The sequence below is a fragment of the Acinonyx jubatus genome, chromosome D3 (genome assembly GCF_027475565.1).
Source record: "Acinonyx jubatus isolate Ajub_Pintada_27869175 chromosome D3, VMU_Ajub_asm_v1.0, whole genome shotgun sequence".
Taxonomy (NCBI): Eukaryota; Metazoa; Chordata; class Mammalia; order Carnivora; family Felidae; genus Acinonyx; species Acinonyx jubatus.
Genome location: NC_069392.1, coordinates 28,587,700 through 28,603,552, shown reverse-complemented (window position 1 = coordinate 28,603,552; position 15,853 = coordinate 28,587,700). Strand labels below are relative to the sequence as shown.

The window sequence follows — 15,853 nt, the reverse complement described above, 5'->3', positions numbered from 1 at the left end:
AGGGTGTGTGTGTGTGGGGGGGGGGGGGTTGGCAGTTCATTTGTACAAAAGGGGCCATCCCTGATGTAGTGATAAGGCCGGATGGACGGCTGGACAGTCGGCCACAGCCCACAATGGGCCGGATGGCCCGCACCTGCCCACAAAGGAGGGGGTGGCTCCTGCCTCACGTCTGACCGGCAGCCCTGAGATAGCATCAGCCCAACCGGAGGGCCATCCATCTTGTCCCACAAAGACTGGGACAAAGGCCATGTCAGCGGCAGCCTCCCCGACCCGGTCAATGGGGGCCAGAGCCTTCCTGTGCCAGGCGCCCCAGGCCCAGGCCTGAGGCTTCTTGTCAGGGTCCTGTTTGGGTCCATGAAGAGTGGCCTTCATTGTTTACAGGGCCAGCCAGGTGGAGGCCCCACCCAGGGCAGGCATGGGACTCCAATATTGAGGAAAGTGTCAGCCCTTCATTTGGGCACCCTGGGTCCCTTGTTGGCAGCTTGTGCCACAGTGGGGCACCCTGGAGGAGTCCCAGGCCCTGGCTGCTCAGCCTGAGTTCAGGGGTGAGATAGGGGAGACCAGGGACCAAGGCTGGTCCGAGCGGTCAGAGGCACCTTCCCACGGGAAGTGGCGGTCAAGTGCAGAACATGATTCCAGACACTGCGCAGCTCCCTGGTACCCACTCAACCCTGCAGGGACCTGCCTCACCTGTCCTCCAGAGGCTGAGCTTCTAATTCAGATGCCCAGGGAGTTCCAGGTGGGTCATCAGATTATTCTCACCACCCTGACCCATCCCTGACTGCCCTGAAATCTGCCCATCCACGCTCCCAACAGTCGTCAGAGCCTCCTCACGGCCCCTCACTGACCCCCAGAGACCCCCAACTCCAACCATCCTCTCTCTTTCTCTCAACCACACTGTCCTGCAGTGCCCTCGATGTCCCCACTGTCTTCACTGTCCAGTATCCTCACCGTCCCCGTGTCCTCACTGCCCCTCAGTGTCCTCACTGTCTCAACACTGTTTTCACTGTCCCCACAATGTCTTCACTACCCTATAATGTGGTCACTGTCTGAGTTCTTCTGTGCCTTCCACTTGAACTCCTTTGAAAGTGAGTGGTCTGGGAGAGTCACTGATCCCGTGTTGGGTGTAGGAAGATGTGATGCATCCCCCTTGAATCACCTCCTAGGGCTTGTCCTGTGGTTTGGGAGGGGAATTTCCGGGTGGTGGGGCACAGAGACCAGTCAGATTGGGAGAAGGGTTTATTCTGCACTGGAGTTTGGTGTGGGGAACCTCGCAGGGGCTGGGCTGCAGCTCACCCCCTTGACCCGCCTAAGCGTCCTGGGCTTTGGCTCGCCTCGCTGCAGAGGGGCGCGTGTGGCCCGGGGCCCGCACGGGGGTGGTGGGGTCTGGAAGACTGTGCCCAGGCGGAGGACGAGCCCCGGTCCGGGTCAGGGCGAGGGCTCCTTGGAGCAGGGTCCTGTCGGGCTGGCACGCCCGCGTCGCTCAGCGCCTCTCAGGACTACTCGTAGAACTCGCTGGCTCCGGCCGTCTCCGCCACCAGCGGGGCGGTCAGCGACAACGGGTGCGCGGCGCGGGCGCGGGCGCGCAGCCGGCGCAGGCGACACAGCAGCAGCAGCAGCAGCAGCGCGTGCAGGAGCCCGAGGCCGAGCAGCAGGAGCTGCGCTGCCAGCGCCCCCCAGCAGAGCGCGCCCGGCGTACAGGCGGCGCGCAGCTCGTCTTCCGCCAGGTACGGCAGCAGGCGGCCGCGCAGCGCCGGGGGCGCGGCGCAGCGCAGGTCGCGGTAGGGCGCGCGCTCGGGCCGGCCGGCCAACCAGGCGCGCAGTGGCACCAGGCGGCAGTCGCAGCGCCAGGGGTTGCCGCCCAGGTGCGCGGCGCGCAGCACCGGCAGCGAGTCCAGCAGCCCCGGCGGCAGCGCCGTCAGATTGTTGCCCGTCAGCACCAGTTCAGTCGTGTCCGGCGGGAAGGCGGCGGGCAGCGAGGCCCATGTCAGCCCGCGGCGCCCGCAATCCACGCGCGTCCCCGCACAGCCACACGGCGCGGGGCAGCCCGCGACTGGGCGGCTGAGCGGCGCTAGCAGCAGGAGCAGCAGGCTCAGCGCCCGGCGCGGCCCTGCAAGGGAAGCGCCGCAGTGAGCCTGGTGGCCTGTGTGGCACCTGAGCGGGTCCCTGTACACCCCAGGGCGCTGGGCCCGGCCCGGGCCCCGGAGACCCGAGCCCCGCCTTACCCGAAAGCCTCTCCACCTCGACCATCCGCGCGCTGACTGGAAGTCCGCCCTAAATCTCCCTACTGCAGCCCAGATGACTGCAGCGCCTCCCAACCCGACTCTGCTCAAGGAGCGCAGTCCCGGGCCTGCCTGACCCCAAACTCACCGGAGCCCATGGCGAGAGGATGGTGACCTGGCTTGTTCTGGAGCGCTGAGCGTTGGCTGGAGAGCCAAGTGATAATGCCGCCCCGCCCCTGCCAGGCCCCAGCACCCCGGCCAAACCGACCACAGCGCTGCCACCCGCCAGGAATAACCCGGAGGCCCAGTAGACAGACGCTGCGGCCCCAGATAGAGCGCTATCACCGGGGCTCGCAGGCTACCAGGGCTTCCGCCCCCCACCAACCCAGGGGAGCACGGATCACTCAGACACCGCTGCGACTTCACCAACATTGTTCTCCTGTCACCAGGACAGGATGCAGCATTCACAACTGAACAAAACTGGAGACTGGGATTGGGGGGGAAGGTATCATGCTGGGGGTGGGGGAGGGATGGACTAGGCAACCCAGGGCAACAGCGCTGCTGGGGAGAAAGGACCTCCAGCCACAGGCAGGGAATGGCAGTCTAGGGGTGGGGGGTTCCCAGGTTGCCCAGCACCCACTGTTCCTGGAGCCCTCAGGCCAGGCCACAGCCCTAGATGAGGAGTTTGGGCAATTGCAGGCGTCCCTGCCCCACCAGCCCCGGGAGATCCTTGCCTGCAGCCAGCTGCTCTCCTTCGGTCTGGAGGGATCCTAAGGGCTTCTGTTGCCCAACCTGCCACCGAGCTACCCAGTGAGGGGTGAGGAGGTAGGGAAGGACTGGCCCACCTCGGCACAAAGTGAGGCCTCAGCGTAAGCTGGGTGGCCCGAGGGAGGGGGCACATGAGGGTTCCCACGTCCACTCTGTGGCACTGGGATGGAGAAATAGACCTGGGATGCCGAGGATCTGCTCCCCTATTCTGCCTTGTTTTACCCCCCTACCTGAGTAGGGCCTGGAGTCGGAGTTCATGACCTTCTGGGGCAGGGGTAGATCTCAAAAGTCATGGCCCAAATTAGCTCCTGTTCCCCCGAGGCCAAAGAGGGCCAGCTGTGGGGGCTGCTGTCCAGGCCCCTTGGAAGCAGATACAAATAAGGGGAGCGACTGGTGCTGAGAATAAATTAGGGTTGTTTGGGGGCTATGAGCCTGCATCTCTGGGTCAGGTTGGGAATAGTCGGGAACAGTCCTGGTCTGGACCATTCCAAGACTGGTGTTGTGCCCAGGTCTGTTGGAGATCCAGATTTATTCCAGGGTGGAGTCCAGGCCAGTTGGGGTCCAGGGACGGGAAGGGCCAGCCTGGAAACTGGCAGTATATCCATGGCAATGTGGGGCTGGGTTGGGGTCACTGGTCCTGCATCTGCTGCTTCATCTTCTGCAGCATCTCCTGCATGCGCCTTAGCTGGAGGTGAGACGGGAATAGCAGAAGGTAGAGTGACAAACGTGATAGGAGGGGCTGGACCCCCACCCCCACCCCTTCTCCTCCCCTGTGGCCCCACTAACCTCCTCATCCTTCATCCTGATGAGCTTTTCTGTCTCAGCATCCGGGGTAGGCAGTGGTAGGATGGGGATGGGGCTCTCCATGCGGCTGTCCTGGGTCAGTTTGCTGTGGGGTGGACAAGAAGCACAGTTTGTCTGACCCCCAACACTACCGAGGCTCTGCCCTCCTGAGCTCCCACACCGTTGGGTCGGCTCTGGGAAGACAAGGTGCAGGGGGGGGGGCCTACTTGGGAGTCGGGGCAAAGTTCAGATCTGGGAAGGCAGCAAGGATCAGCCCTCTGTTAGGGAGCCTTGGCTGGGAACATGAGGTGCACGATCCAGGTCCGGGTCAGAGCTGCGCACCTGGTCATCTGCTGGATGCAGTGCGCGCGATAGTTCTCATAGTGCACGTCGCATGTCACGTCCTTGAGATCATGCATGTGTGTGCGGATCAGCATGTTGCGAAGCTTCACAAAGTCGCAGTGTGCCTGGTTCTCCACTGTGGGGCAAGAGCGGGTGTTGGGTGGGTGCAGGCCCGGGGGAGCCACCCCACTCCCTCTGTCGCACCCCATGCCTGAACTCACCCTCCACGATCCCCCAGGGGTACAGTCGCCCCCGGACCCGCTGCCCCTTGGCCTCCACCACTGTGTTGCTGCCGATAACCGCGAAGGGCGCACTCTCCTGGGAAGGGCAGGTACAAGGGCTCGCGCCCAGTTAGTGTGAGTATGGGGTTAGTGGCTGAAGAGGTACATGGGCACTCGGCACCTGGTCGCTCCTCCAGTATCACTATCAACAGCCCCTCCCCAAAGAGATCCTGGGGTTGCCCAACCCTTGTGGCTTCTCTGAAGCCAGAGCTGGCATGGCTTATACCCGTGGCACAGGGTATGTGCCCAGCCAGGCATATCCTCCCCTTCTGACACCATCCCCCATCAGGAAGTGCTCCATTCAGCTACCATCGCCATCCCTCCCTCCCCAGAGCTGAGCCCCTGCCTCCTGTTACTGATGCTGACTTAGGCTGGGGCCAAGGGCTCCACCCTGCTCTTGGCCCCGTGGCTGCCTATCCCGTGCCTTAGGCTTGGTTATTGCCACTCTAGGTCCCGGGGCACCCAAAGCCACAACCACCCTCTGGAGCTCAGAATTCTGGGAGCCAGGGCACACACAGGCTTGTGGCCATCAGGCCAGACCCTTCTGCTCGTGACCCATTGGAAGAAGACTGAGGAGCAGGGTCAGGGTGGAGGCCTGGCCAGGACTGTGCCTTTGGGTCCTGGCAAGTGCTCCATGACACACTAACCACACGGGGCCCAAACTGCACAAGCCAATGGGGACATGAGTGACTGTACCCCACCCCACCCCAGGTGGAGGAGCTCTGCTGCCCAGACAAAAGACTCTTTCCCCCACCGGGTTGGACCTGGATACTTGGTGCCAAGTAAACTGACCTCCAGTTCCCTCCTATGCCACCCCAGGCCGCTCACCTTCAGTTCCCGATCCTGCTGCTTGAAGTCCTCATCCTCGTCAGAGTCACATTCAGGGAACTGGTACACGTGGATCCCAAACTTGTCAATCTCCTCCCGGATCTGTGGCAGGGCAAGTGTTGTCAGATTTGAGCCTGGCCAGGGACCCGGGGCCAGGTGCACTGGCACCCAGGATCAGCACACTTGGTGTTCTGGGTCCTGGAGACTTAGCCCAGGTCCAGTTGCCAGGCTCACCCGCTCCTTCAGCTTCCGGATCTCGCTGGGGACGAGACAGTCAGCTTTGGCGATGAGGGGCACAATGTTCACCTTCTCCTGCAGAGCCTTCATGAAACCCACATCCACTGGCCGCAGCCTGCAGAGAGCATCCAGGGGTGGAGAGGGGCATGGTGGGGGTGGTGGGGGTGGTGGGGGCACAGAGAGAGGGTGGGATGGGCTCAAGGAGGGCATGGTTGTGAGGGCACAGCCAGAAGATAAGCAGTCACAGGTGCAGCCAATGGGGAACCATGGAGGCGGGTCCCACGCCCCACCCTGAGCCTGTTCCCAGGACATTCACGCACCCGTGTCCAAAAGGGGAGATGAAGTAGAGGCAGCAGTGCACACGGTTGTCTTGGATGTTCTTGGGGTTGAGGCCACTCTTGTCACGAAAATACTGCTCAAACTGCTGGTCCACATAATCGGTGATGGGCTTCCAGCTGCAGGTAGGCAGGAGGGTCCGTGAGGCCAGAGGGGACACTGGATCAGCCTAGGCACAGACTGTTCCCCAGCCAGGCTTTCCTCACCACTCAGAGTTGTTGACAGCATCCCCGAAGCCTGGTGTGTCTACAATGGTGAGCTTCAGCTTGACCCCCTTCTCCTCAATGTCCACCGTGTGCTTCAGGATCTCTACCGTTTGGCTGATGTGCTCTGTGGGTGTCGGGGCATCGTTTGGAGGGGTCTCTCCAACTCTCAGACCCCACCCCCACTGGGCAGCCAGGACCCTTGTTCTCATCCATTCTAGAATTTAGCCCTGGCCTCATGGCCTGACTGTGGTCTGGGCCACTCCTCCTGGACCCTGAACAGGAGAGACCCACGCTGTGGGGAGAGAGGAGCAGGGTCTGGACCCAGAAGCGACCCCTTTGAAGGGTCACACAGCAGAGGATGGGGAACCAATGCCAGGGCTGCATAGGGCCCACTCACCCTCGGCACTGAGCAGCTTCCGGTCCTTGTACAAGTCGGTCAGGAAGAGGCTGTGGACCAGCGTGGACTTCCCCAGGCCCGACTCACCTGCCAGCAGGTACAGTGAAAGAGTCAGGTTAAGTCTGGGACCCCTCTGACAAAGCCTAGCTGGCTATGGCCCAAGCCACCCCACCTGGGAGTCCAGCCCACTCACCCGCCACCATAAGAGTGAAATCGAAGCCCTTCTTCACAGACTTCTGGTGCACCTGATCGGGCAGTGTGACCAAGCCCACGTACTGCTTGTTGATATCCTGGGGGGCAGGGGCAAGGCAAGTCAGGAGCAGGCTTGGATCCCTGGGGCAGTCCGATGCCCTGTTCCCTACCCGGCTCAGACATGGAGGCAGCAGAGGGCAGAGTCCTCTGTGTGGGGAGTTTCAATGGCAGAAATGGGGTGAGGGCCTGTGAGCAAAGGCCTGGAGCTGGGAAGGCAGGTAATGGGGTGACAGGCATCCTTGCCCCCGCCTCAGTGAGTGGCTTTGCAGGGACCTGAGAATGTGTCTGTGTGTGTAGAGTTTAGGATGCCTGGCTGCAGCAGGCCTAGGCTGGGTCCTCCCTTGGGTGGTGGGCAGAGGGCACCAGGACCCAGACCCCTCACACACATCCAAGGCCCTCCATAGGCGGGAGAAGCCTCCTGGCCTCAATACTCACCCCTCCTGAGTGTACCAGGGGGTGGGAGGCCACCCTCCACCATCCAGCCGCGGGGGGTGGCTGGCGGCTGCTACCAAGGGGAACAAGGGCTATTTATAGACAGCGGCACCGAGCCTCCCCCACCCTCGGGGTCCCAGCGCCCAGTCAGGTGGACCCTGGCCCTGCCGGTCCCTGTCACGTCCCAGAGCCCTTGGGACCGGGACCCGGCAGGCACACACACGCTGACCCACATTCCACTCCCCTCTCCACACACACCTTGAGCCGCCTCTGGGCCCGGGTCCGCCGTGACAGCAGCTGCTCCACCAGGCAGTCCTGGGGCGCTGCCGGCGAGTCCATCGCTGTGTTTGGACCCCAGAACGGGTCAGACCCACAGGGGCAGGGCTTTCAGGAGGGACTTACAGGCGGTACTGCCCTGAAGCTCTGTTCTCGCCCCCGTTTTACAGACGCGGGAATCGAGGCCAGAGAAGGGACGTTGCCCACCCGCGGTGTGGCTGACCCCAGAGGCCACGCGGGCCATGCCTCTGCCAATGCGGACCCGCCCCGAGCCGCGCGCGCGGTCTCAGCCACAGGCAGGCCCGGCTCCCGCACCGAACCAGAGGCGGGGCCTCGCGGGCGCTGGCAGGCGGGGCGGGCGGGGAAAAAGACCGCCCCACCCTCATGGTCGCCGGGAAACAGTCGCTTGGAAATTGGGCCGCGGGCGGAGCCACCGGAAGGCTGCTTCGGAGGGCAGGGCCCAGCATAGGCGCTCATAGGCACGGAGGCGGAGTCCCGCTGCCAGACAGGTGGCCTCTGTCCGGGCGTCTCGACCACCCGGGTGGGAGGGTGGGGAAGCCAGGGCCCACCTAAGGGCCCTAGGGGGCGGGGTTTGTGGCCGCCCCGCGTCTCACCCCCTCCAGGTGCAGCGCGGCTTTCACCCGCTAGAGGGCGCGGGGAGAACGCTCCCGGGACCTATGCGCACCCACGCGGGAAGCGGCCCCTCTCACTCCTTCTCTCCTCGTAGAATTGGCCCGGAAACCTCCCGGCGGTGTCGTGGAGTCCTAACTATCCACGGCCACACCCCTCCTTGTACGCTCCCTCCCCCCTCGTATGTTATGTGTGTGTGATGGGAGCAGGAGTGTTCTGGACTGGTGTGGCCCTTCCAGACACGTGGGAACTGGGAGGGGGCAGAGCCCACCTCCCCAGCCTGGACCGACCTCCCCTTCGCCCGGGCTTGAAGGGGCTCAAGTGCTCAGTTAGAGCACCAGAGGCCTACCCACCCTACCTCCGGGAAACTTGGAAGCTGCAGCCAGCCAGCACTGGCCACAGCTGCCCCCAGACCACTTCTGCCAGCCAAAGTGGGGGGATGGTGTGTAGAGTGAACTTACCCCCCCCCCCCCCCATCATTTGTCTCCCTGTCAGCCTCCTCGCCTGCTCTGATCCACAAGACGGACCCACGAGGGCTGGAAAGCTCAAGCCGGTATAGCTCTCACCCTCTGCGACCACCCCAGGGGCCACAGGCCTCTCCTGGGCACCAAACCCTTCCTCACCCCTCTCTCCAGGACCCTACCAGAATCGGAACCAGCCAGCCAGGCAGGAGGGAGGCTTGGAAAGGAGCTGCAACAAGAACAGACATACTTCTTGGACTGTGTATCAGTGGGGATAGGCGGCCCCCCAGCTCTTCCCCACCCTGGTTCTCCCTTCTTGGCTCCCCTGGTTGAGGGGCCTCTGTCCATTTGTCCAGGCTCATGATGCTGCTGTGGGGCCTGGAGGCCCCTGGCACCTGGGGAGGAGGGGTGGGCCCACAGCTGGGAACAGGAGAGTCTTTCATCCAGAGGAGAGCAGGGGGAAGCCACAGGGCACCTCCCTCAGCTCTCCCAGCTGGGCCCGCAGTCCTTGCCCCGAGAAAGCCTCCACACTGGCCCCAGCCCTCTGCCATGTGGACCTGTAGGAAGTGTCTGGGCCAAGTCCCACCCAATCTCCACCTGTAGGTCCACTAGAGACACAGCCCCTCAGCCTAGCCCCCCAGCCCGACAGGCTGGCATCTCAGGCTCAGGGCATCTCCAAGACAGACACACCTGGGTCTACGCCTTAGCACTTCACAGCTGGGTGTCTAATGGAGCTTGTCACTCTCAGACTGCCTCAGTTTCTCCACTGATAAAGGCACAGCCTCTGGGGAGGCCCAGGTCAGAAGGGCAAGAGTCAGGAGGGTGACATGTCAGGAGGGAAAGGGTCTCACTCCCAGCTCCTGCCCCTGCACCCAAACTCACCCAGACAGGGCCTGTGGATTCCCTGGGGGAGCTCCAGGGAAGGGGCCCTGCCACCCCCTCTCTCTGGCCCATGAAGTACAACAAATATTTCTCAGGGCTTCCTGAGCTGTAGACACAGCTGCGCCCACCTCCTCCCGGTGCCTGAGACTCTCGAGGCATTTCCATTCTTAGAATCACTGGAGTCAGCTCTGGAAGCAGCCACCAGAGCCAATACAGCCCCCATCACTGCCTGAGACAAGGTGGGGGCCAGAGGATGGGGGCACGGAGGGCCACCAGAGCACCCCCCCCATCCTCTTTCATAGTGTGGATAGCTCACCAACACCAAACAATATTATCGGTGAAACTACCATATTCTTCCAGCCCCCCCCCCCCCAGATCCTCGGGGAGCCTGTCCCAAAGACCTGGCTCCTTGGCTTTGTTCCTGGGGCTCCCCCTCCACCTGCATGGTGCCCTCTCCCTCTGGTCTGAGGGGTAGGGGACAGGTGAGGCTGGCTCCTAACTGACCTTGAAGGATGGGCAGACACAGGCCTGACGGGGCTCACACCTCAGCAGGAGGGAGTCCCTGTTGGTGCTAGGCAGCAGCTGCCTGGCCCAGTAACTCCAAGGCCCAGGAGAAGCTGTGGGGGCTGGTCTCCCGGGCCTTCTCTCTCTCTCCTTCAAACAATAGCCTGGCAGCATGTGTCCCTGCGTCTCAGGCATTGTCTGACCTGCCTTGATAGGAAGACAGCTCCTGGCCTGGGCTCCCTGGAGAGGCCCTTGCCAGCAGGTTGAGGTTGAGGGGCCCCTCCCCAAGAGCCTCACCTGTCCCAGGGTGGGGCGTGTCCCTGCCAGGAGACTGGCACCTGGCAGCCAGTGACTCCCAGCCCCCACCCCACCTGCTGGGCCGCACCCTGGGCCAGGACTTCGGGGTTCTACCCAGCATCTACCCACTGTGTGAATTCCTATCTCTGACGAGGATCACCAGGGCCACCTTGGTGCCAGAGTTAGGCCAAGAAAATCCCCCAACATGACTGAGCTCAAGCCAGAAAGGCCTCCAGCAGGGCTCCAGAGCCCCCTGCCCATCTGGTTACCCACCCCCACCCCACTCTCAGGATCTCCCAGCTCTGTTTAACCCCAGCCTCAGCTGGGTTTCACAGTGGGTGCCCAGGTCAGCCTCCTGTCATGTCCTGCATTCCCTGAGTGGGGGCCAGGCCAGCCCCTGTGGGAGGCCACAAGCCTATTTGTACCCACTAGGTTGGAAGACCCATTCTGGGCACAGGGATGACTCAGACCAGGCCTTAGAGGCTCCCAGTCTGGGGAAGAGGTCTGGCCACAGATCAGCCCACTCAAATTGGTGTGTGGGGAGAAGAGACATAAGATGCACAGGAGTGGGGTGGGGCTGCTTAGGGTCTAGGTGCTGGCTGGTGGATACAGACCCCTCCCCTAGCCTGTGGCCTGCGGTGACGGTGGCCTCACTCAGGACCCCCAGCACGAGGCCTAAGGCCAGTTCAGGGAGGATACACTGGCACTGGACCACTGGGAGACACCCGGCCCATCCCCCCATCCTGGGAGGGGCACCCCTGCTGTAAGGGTCAGGGGTCAGGCCGCCAGGGGCCCAGTGCCCACTCCTCCCCTCTGTAGCCCCTGGCGCGGCGGCACTGCCCCAGCTGACAATCGGTTATCGCGACAGGGCGGGATGAAGGCCGGCGGGGGCGGGGTCGCGCCTGGGCGCCGGCGGCGTTGGTGGCACAATGGGTGACAGCCGGCCGCGGGGGGAGCGGCGGCGCGCACGTACCTGCTTGTCCTCTGCGGGGTCGGGGTCGGGTCGGGGTCCGGGTCTGGGCCGGCGGGCGGGGGAGAGACGGAAAGACACGGTGAGAGGCGGGCGGGCGGCGGGGACAAAGGCGCGCGCGGGCGCGCGGGCAGGCGCCGGGCTCACCTGGGGTCGCCAGCTTGCTCTTGTACCGCAGGCCTGTGCTCATGGTGGCCGCCGGCGGGGGGGACGGGCGGCGGCGGGCGCGCGGGCGGGGCGCGGCGACGAGCGGCGGAGGCCGAGGCCAGGCTGCGGGGTGACCGGCCCCTCCGCGCAGCCGCCGCCCGCCCCGCCCCGCCCGCGCGCCTGCCAGCCAATCGGCGCCCGCCGCCGCCACGCACGACCCGGCGCGGCGGGGGGGCGGAGGACCCAGGCGCCCCCAAGGCCCCCCGCGCCCGCCGCACTCCTGGGCCGACGCCCCTCGCTCACAGCCGCAGGCCAGCGCACCACCGGGAACCCGCAGTAGAGGACGCCCCCACGATGCCCCAGCCCACGGCAAGGCGGCTGCCCGACTCCCGCCACACCTCGCGTCTCCCATGCCCAGGCCTGGACTCTGCCTGCCTGGCTCTCGAGGGACCCCAGTCGGTGCCTCAGCCTCTGACCTTCCCAACGTGTGGCTCTTCCGTAAGACCTTGCCCCCCAGGGACTGGCGGCCCCCTCCTTGCCAGCCGCTCCTCCCCCACCTCACCATGGACTGATGGAGGTGCTGGCCTGTGGATCCTGCTCACTGGCCACAGCAGGAGAGGTGATGGTTCACCCTACCAAGGAAGGTCCGGTATGACCGGCGCAGGGGCCGGTGCCCCAGCTTACCTCCTGCAGCTGTCAGTGTAGTGGCACATCTGCCTCTGGGAGGAGACACCTAGGCAAGCTGCAAAGTCCAAGCCCCTGGGCAGTTGTCCCTCTTCTCTTTTTCTGGCTTATTTTCTGGGATTATTTCTAAAGAGTAACAGAGCTGACATCTGGGACAGGACGGAGCGACCTCAAGCCTGCCTGCTCGCCCACTCCCCACCCCAGCTGTACATCCTCTGCTCTGCAGATGGCAGCCAGAACTGCTACCACCCTGAGAAGGGGGGCAGGGAGATCTCGGCCTCCTGTGCTAGAGGCCAGTCAGTGGCACTGAAGGCAGGGCCAGGGCCTGCACCCCATTTACAGATGGGGAAAGGGGAAACTGAGGCCCCAGACAACCTCCAGTGATTGGGCAAGATGCTCAAGCCAGACGTGCTCCTCTGACTTCAGTCACTATCACACTCCCAAGTACCCTTTGGCTTCCCTGGAGTGCTCTCAGATATGTCCATATCTGGAGTTTTCGGTCCCACAGAAAGACAGGCAGACTCTTGGGTCACCAGCTCCCCCAATGACAGCCCCCTTAGGAGGAAATGGCCTGCTGTACCTTCCACACTCAGGAAGCGCTCCTTTCTCCCTAGCCCCTTGTGTGCCCCTTGGTCCTCCTCCATCTCTGAATCACCAGCACCTAGCACAGAGTTGTCTGCTCGGAAAATGAAAAAGCCATGTAAGCAGCAGCATTGCTCTGCAAAGTTCTGTGGCAAATGCCCATTTCCCCCTCCACTGGGACCTCCATGTAGTTCCAGAGGCTGTGACCGTGTGGGGACACTCCACCACTCAGACCCCTCATCAAGCCTCAGGCCAGATGTGTTTGGAATTCAGAATTTGTCATATATTCTCATACAGTACATGATGATACCTCCAGTGGAGCGGCGCTGCAGCTGCTGGTAACCAAACTCATTAAGTGTTTGTAGTGGAGGGGTACCAGGGTAGCTCAGTCGGTTAAGCGTCTGACTTCAGCTCAGGTCATGATCTCTTGAGTCTGTGAGTTCGAACCCCGTGCTGGGCTCTGTGCTAACAGCTCGAGCCTGGAGCCGCTTTCGGATTCTGTGTCTCCTCTCTCTCTACCCCTTCCCCCACTTGTATTCTGTCTCGTCTCTCTCGAAAATAAATAAACATTAAAAAAAAAACTTTAAAGACTGTTTGTAAAAATGTTGAGTCCTGTGGCACCTAGGTGGCCCAGTCGGTTAAGTTAAGCATCCAACTCTTGATTTTTGGCTCAGTTCATGATCTCAGGGTTTGGGCTCTGTGCTGATCAGCAGTGAGCCTGCTTGGGATTCTCTCTCTCCCCTCTCTCGCTGCCCCTTCTCCCGCTCACACTCTCTCTCTCTGAAAATAAATACATAAACAAACAAACAAAAAACATTTAGAAAAGTGTTGGTAGTGTGAATGTGCACTATTCACATGAACTGGGAATTAATAAAGGCCATACAATGGTTAACATCAGCCCAGGGCTGCCATTGTTTGTTACAGAGTCTCGAACACTTTAAGTTTCAGAGCTTTGGGGAATTTGGGAAAAGGGGATAAAGGAATGCAGCAGGCGGGAACACTTGAAGTGATAGGCAGGACTTCTCGAATATTCCTCAGCTCCGACAGGCTTGGTGAAACCCATCTGAGGGGGTCCTGAGCTTTGCAAAATGGTTGAACTGCTTAAAGTGAAAACTGGCAATTGGACCTTTAGTATGAATTGACCCATGCAAAAGCTTTGCTTGTGGGACAAACGAGGAGAACAGGAACCTATCCTCGATGAGGCAGATGTCTTTGCAAAGGGCTCTCTTGGGCTCAGCGGGAGGGGGGCTCTGGGCAGCCCTGGTTCAGTCAGGTCTTGAGGGGAGTTGGCTGCAGGTCAAGGGCATAGCTCAGGCAGAGGGTGGGAGGTGCACCTGTACAAGAATCATAGGCTTTAAAACAATTCTGGAGATGGGAGACAAAAAGAACAAGGTGTATCAAATAAACATGTCTTTTTTTGTAATGTTTATTTTTTGAGAGCAGAGCACAAGTGGGGGAGGAGCAGACAGAGAGGGAGACACAGAATCCAAAGCAGGCTCCAGACTCCAAGCTGTCAGTATGGAGCCTGATGCGGGGCTCGAACCCACGAACTATGAGATCATGACCTGAGCTGAAGTCAGACGCTTAACTGACTTGAGCCACCCAGGTGCCCCTAATATGTCTTTTTTTAATTGAATAAGTACATTCCAAAAGATTACATACAGAAATGCTTTTGGATTTGGGTCTGGAGTGGAGTCGTGGATCGGTGTGGAGCCGATGGAAAGAAGACCGGAGCCACTCCCTGGAAGGAGAAGGTATCAAGGGCAGGCCTGAGTCAATGCCTTCTGTGAAATGCCATAGGGTGTCCTGAGGCTGCTGGCCCGGAAGGGGGAAGAGAGGGGTCTCCTCCTTGCCTTGGGGCTGTGGTCACCTGGACCGAGTCCAGGGAATAGCCCTGAATCCCACCACAGACACACTGCCTAGCTGAGAGACCCTCGGGGTAGCAGCATGCATTGATTGACATGCAGAACATCTGCCCGGGGACATTTTGGAAGTAGGACTGTGAGGTGCTTGTACTGGCTAGCAGATTCGTGGGATGTGCCTCCAGTTCTCCCAGATGTGTCAACGTAAGGCCTTTCCTTCCTCCAGCCTAGATACTGCCGATGGGGTGGCCTGAGCCAAACTGTCACACTGCTCCTGTTTATTAAACATGTGCAAACCCTGAGGGGGATGGGTGACATTGGGAAGGGGTGGGAGCAGCAGGGCCTGGTCTGGACACACACGGCCTTAACCTGGGTAAGGGGCTGTGGCCTCCCTGACTGGGCTCTGAGTCTGCTTCCTCAGCAGGCAGAGAAAGCGTTGGCTCTGGTACAAAGGGGAGTAAATAAGACACCCCTGGGTGAAAAAAAATGCTACTTTTTAATTCACAAGGAAAAGAAGTTAATGAGTGAAAACATAAGTTACATCCAGAAAAATCTGTTCAACCAACTTGGGCTACAAATAGCTTGATGCTTTCCAGAAAAAAAAAAAAAGGCAACAAAACCTCTTTTAGTTAAGAAATTCTCAAAAGGCTGCGTTCAGCCCATGCTGTGTCTCCCTCCCTGGACACGGACACGTGGGCATCAGCATGGCCACGGGAGACCGAAGATGGCCTCACAGTAAACCACTATGATAGTGACAAAGGGACAAATGGGTGGCAAGTGAGGCAGGTGCCAGGGTTGAGGTTTGTTCCAGGTTACACACAGATGTCAGGTGGAACAGGGGCCACCAATGACAAAGCTCGAGAATGTTCAATTCATCCGAGGACAAGGGCAGAGGGCAAGCTGGGTACAATGCATTAGACCCCTAGGATCCCCTCACAGGGGTATTGGAGGGAAGGGATCTACAGGGTCATGCCTGCCCAATGGAGGTGAGACTACGTCCCTGAGAAAAGGGTCACCACGAAGAAAGGAGAAACACATGTCCCTTTATCTGAACAGAGGCACTACAAAGGACCTTATGTTAGCTCAAAACACATTAAATCCACTTGGCTTCTTAAGGTGAAATGGAAATCTCGCTTGCCTTCCTACATCAGGGTAGCACATGGGGCCACAAACTCCGAGTGGCTAGGGACAGTGATGTAAACTTGGTCTGAGCCCTCTGGAAGCTGGTGGCTTGAGGGTTAGGAAAGAACGAGACAGGGGTCCCGGGAAGATGGCGGCATAGGAGGACGCTGGGCTCACCGCGCGACCTGCTGATCACTTAGATTCCACCTACACCTGCCTAAATAACCCAGAAAACCGCCAGAGGATTAGCAGAACGGAGTCTCGGGAGCCAAGCGCAGATGAGAGGCCCATGGAAGAGGGTAGGAAGGGCGGCGAGGCGGTGCGCTCCACAGACTGGCGGGAGGGAGCCGGG

At 60.9% G+C, this 15,853-nt stretch overlaps 2 protein-coding genes across 3 annotated transcripts; both read right to left on the bottom strand.

Moving 5' to 3' along the window:
• Positions 1-1,221: 1,221 nt before the first annotated feature.
• Positions 1,222-2,677, bottom strand: LOC113597094 (platelet glycoprotein Ib beta chain). Its single transcript, XM_053205926.1, has 2 exons — positions 2,371-2,677; positions 1,222-2,110 (listed from the first exon to the last, which is right to left on the bottom strand). The coding sequence occupies exons 1-2, from the start codon at positions 2,378-2,380 to the stop codon at positions 1,500-1,502; spliced, it is 621 nt and encodes a 206-aa protein (XP_053061901.1). The 5' UTR covers positions 2,381-2,677; the 3' UTR covers positions 1,222-1,499.
• LOC113597093 (septin-5-like) lies at positions 2,638-10,047 on the bottom strand. Of its 2 annotated transcripts, none has more exons than XM_027052703.2 (11): positions 7,343-7,508; positions 6,594-6,690; positions 6,401-6,487; positions 6,004-6,127; positions 5,782-5,916; positions 5,459-5,576; positions 5,225-5,326; positions 4,337-4,433; positions 4,116-4,251; positions 3,777-3,879; positions 2,638-3,675 (listed from the first exon to the last, which is right to left on the bottom strand). In XM_027052703.2, exons 1-11 carry the CDS (start codon positions 7,421-7,423, stop codon positions 3,619-3,621), a joined length of 1,137 nt encoding a protein of 378 aa, XP_026908504.2. In that variant the 5' UTR covers positions 7,424-7,508; the 3' UTR covers positions 2,638-3,618. The 2 variants fall into 2 exon arrangements, with proteins under 2 accessions (XP_026908504.2, XP_053061900.1); XM_053205925.1 differs by lacking the exon at positions 7,343-7,508 and adding an exon at positions 9,838-10,047 and having other exon boundaries at positions 3,387-3,675.
• Between the last annotated feature and the right edge of the window lie 5,806 nt (positions 10,048-15,853).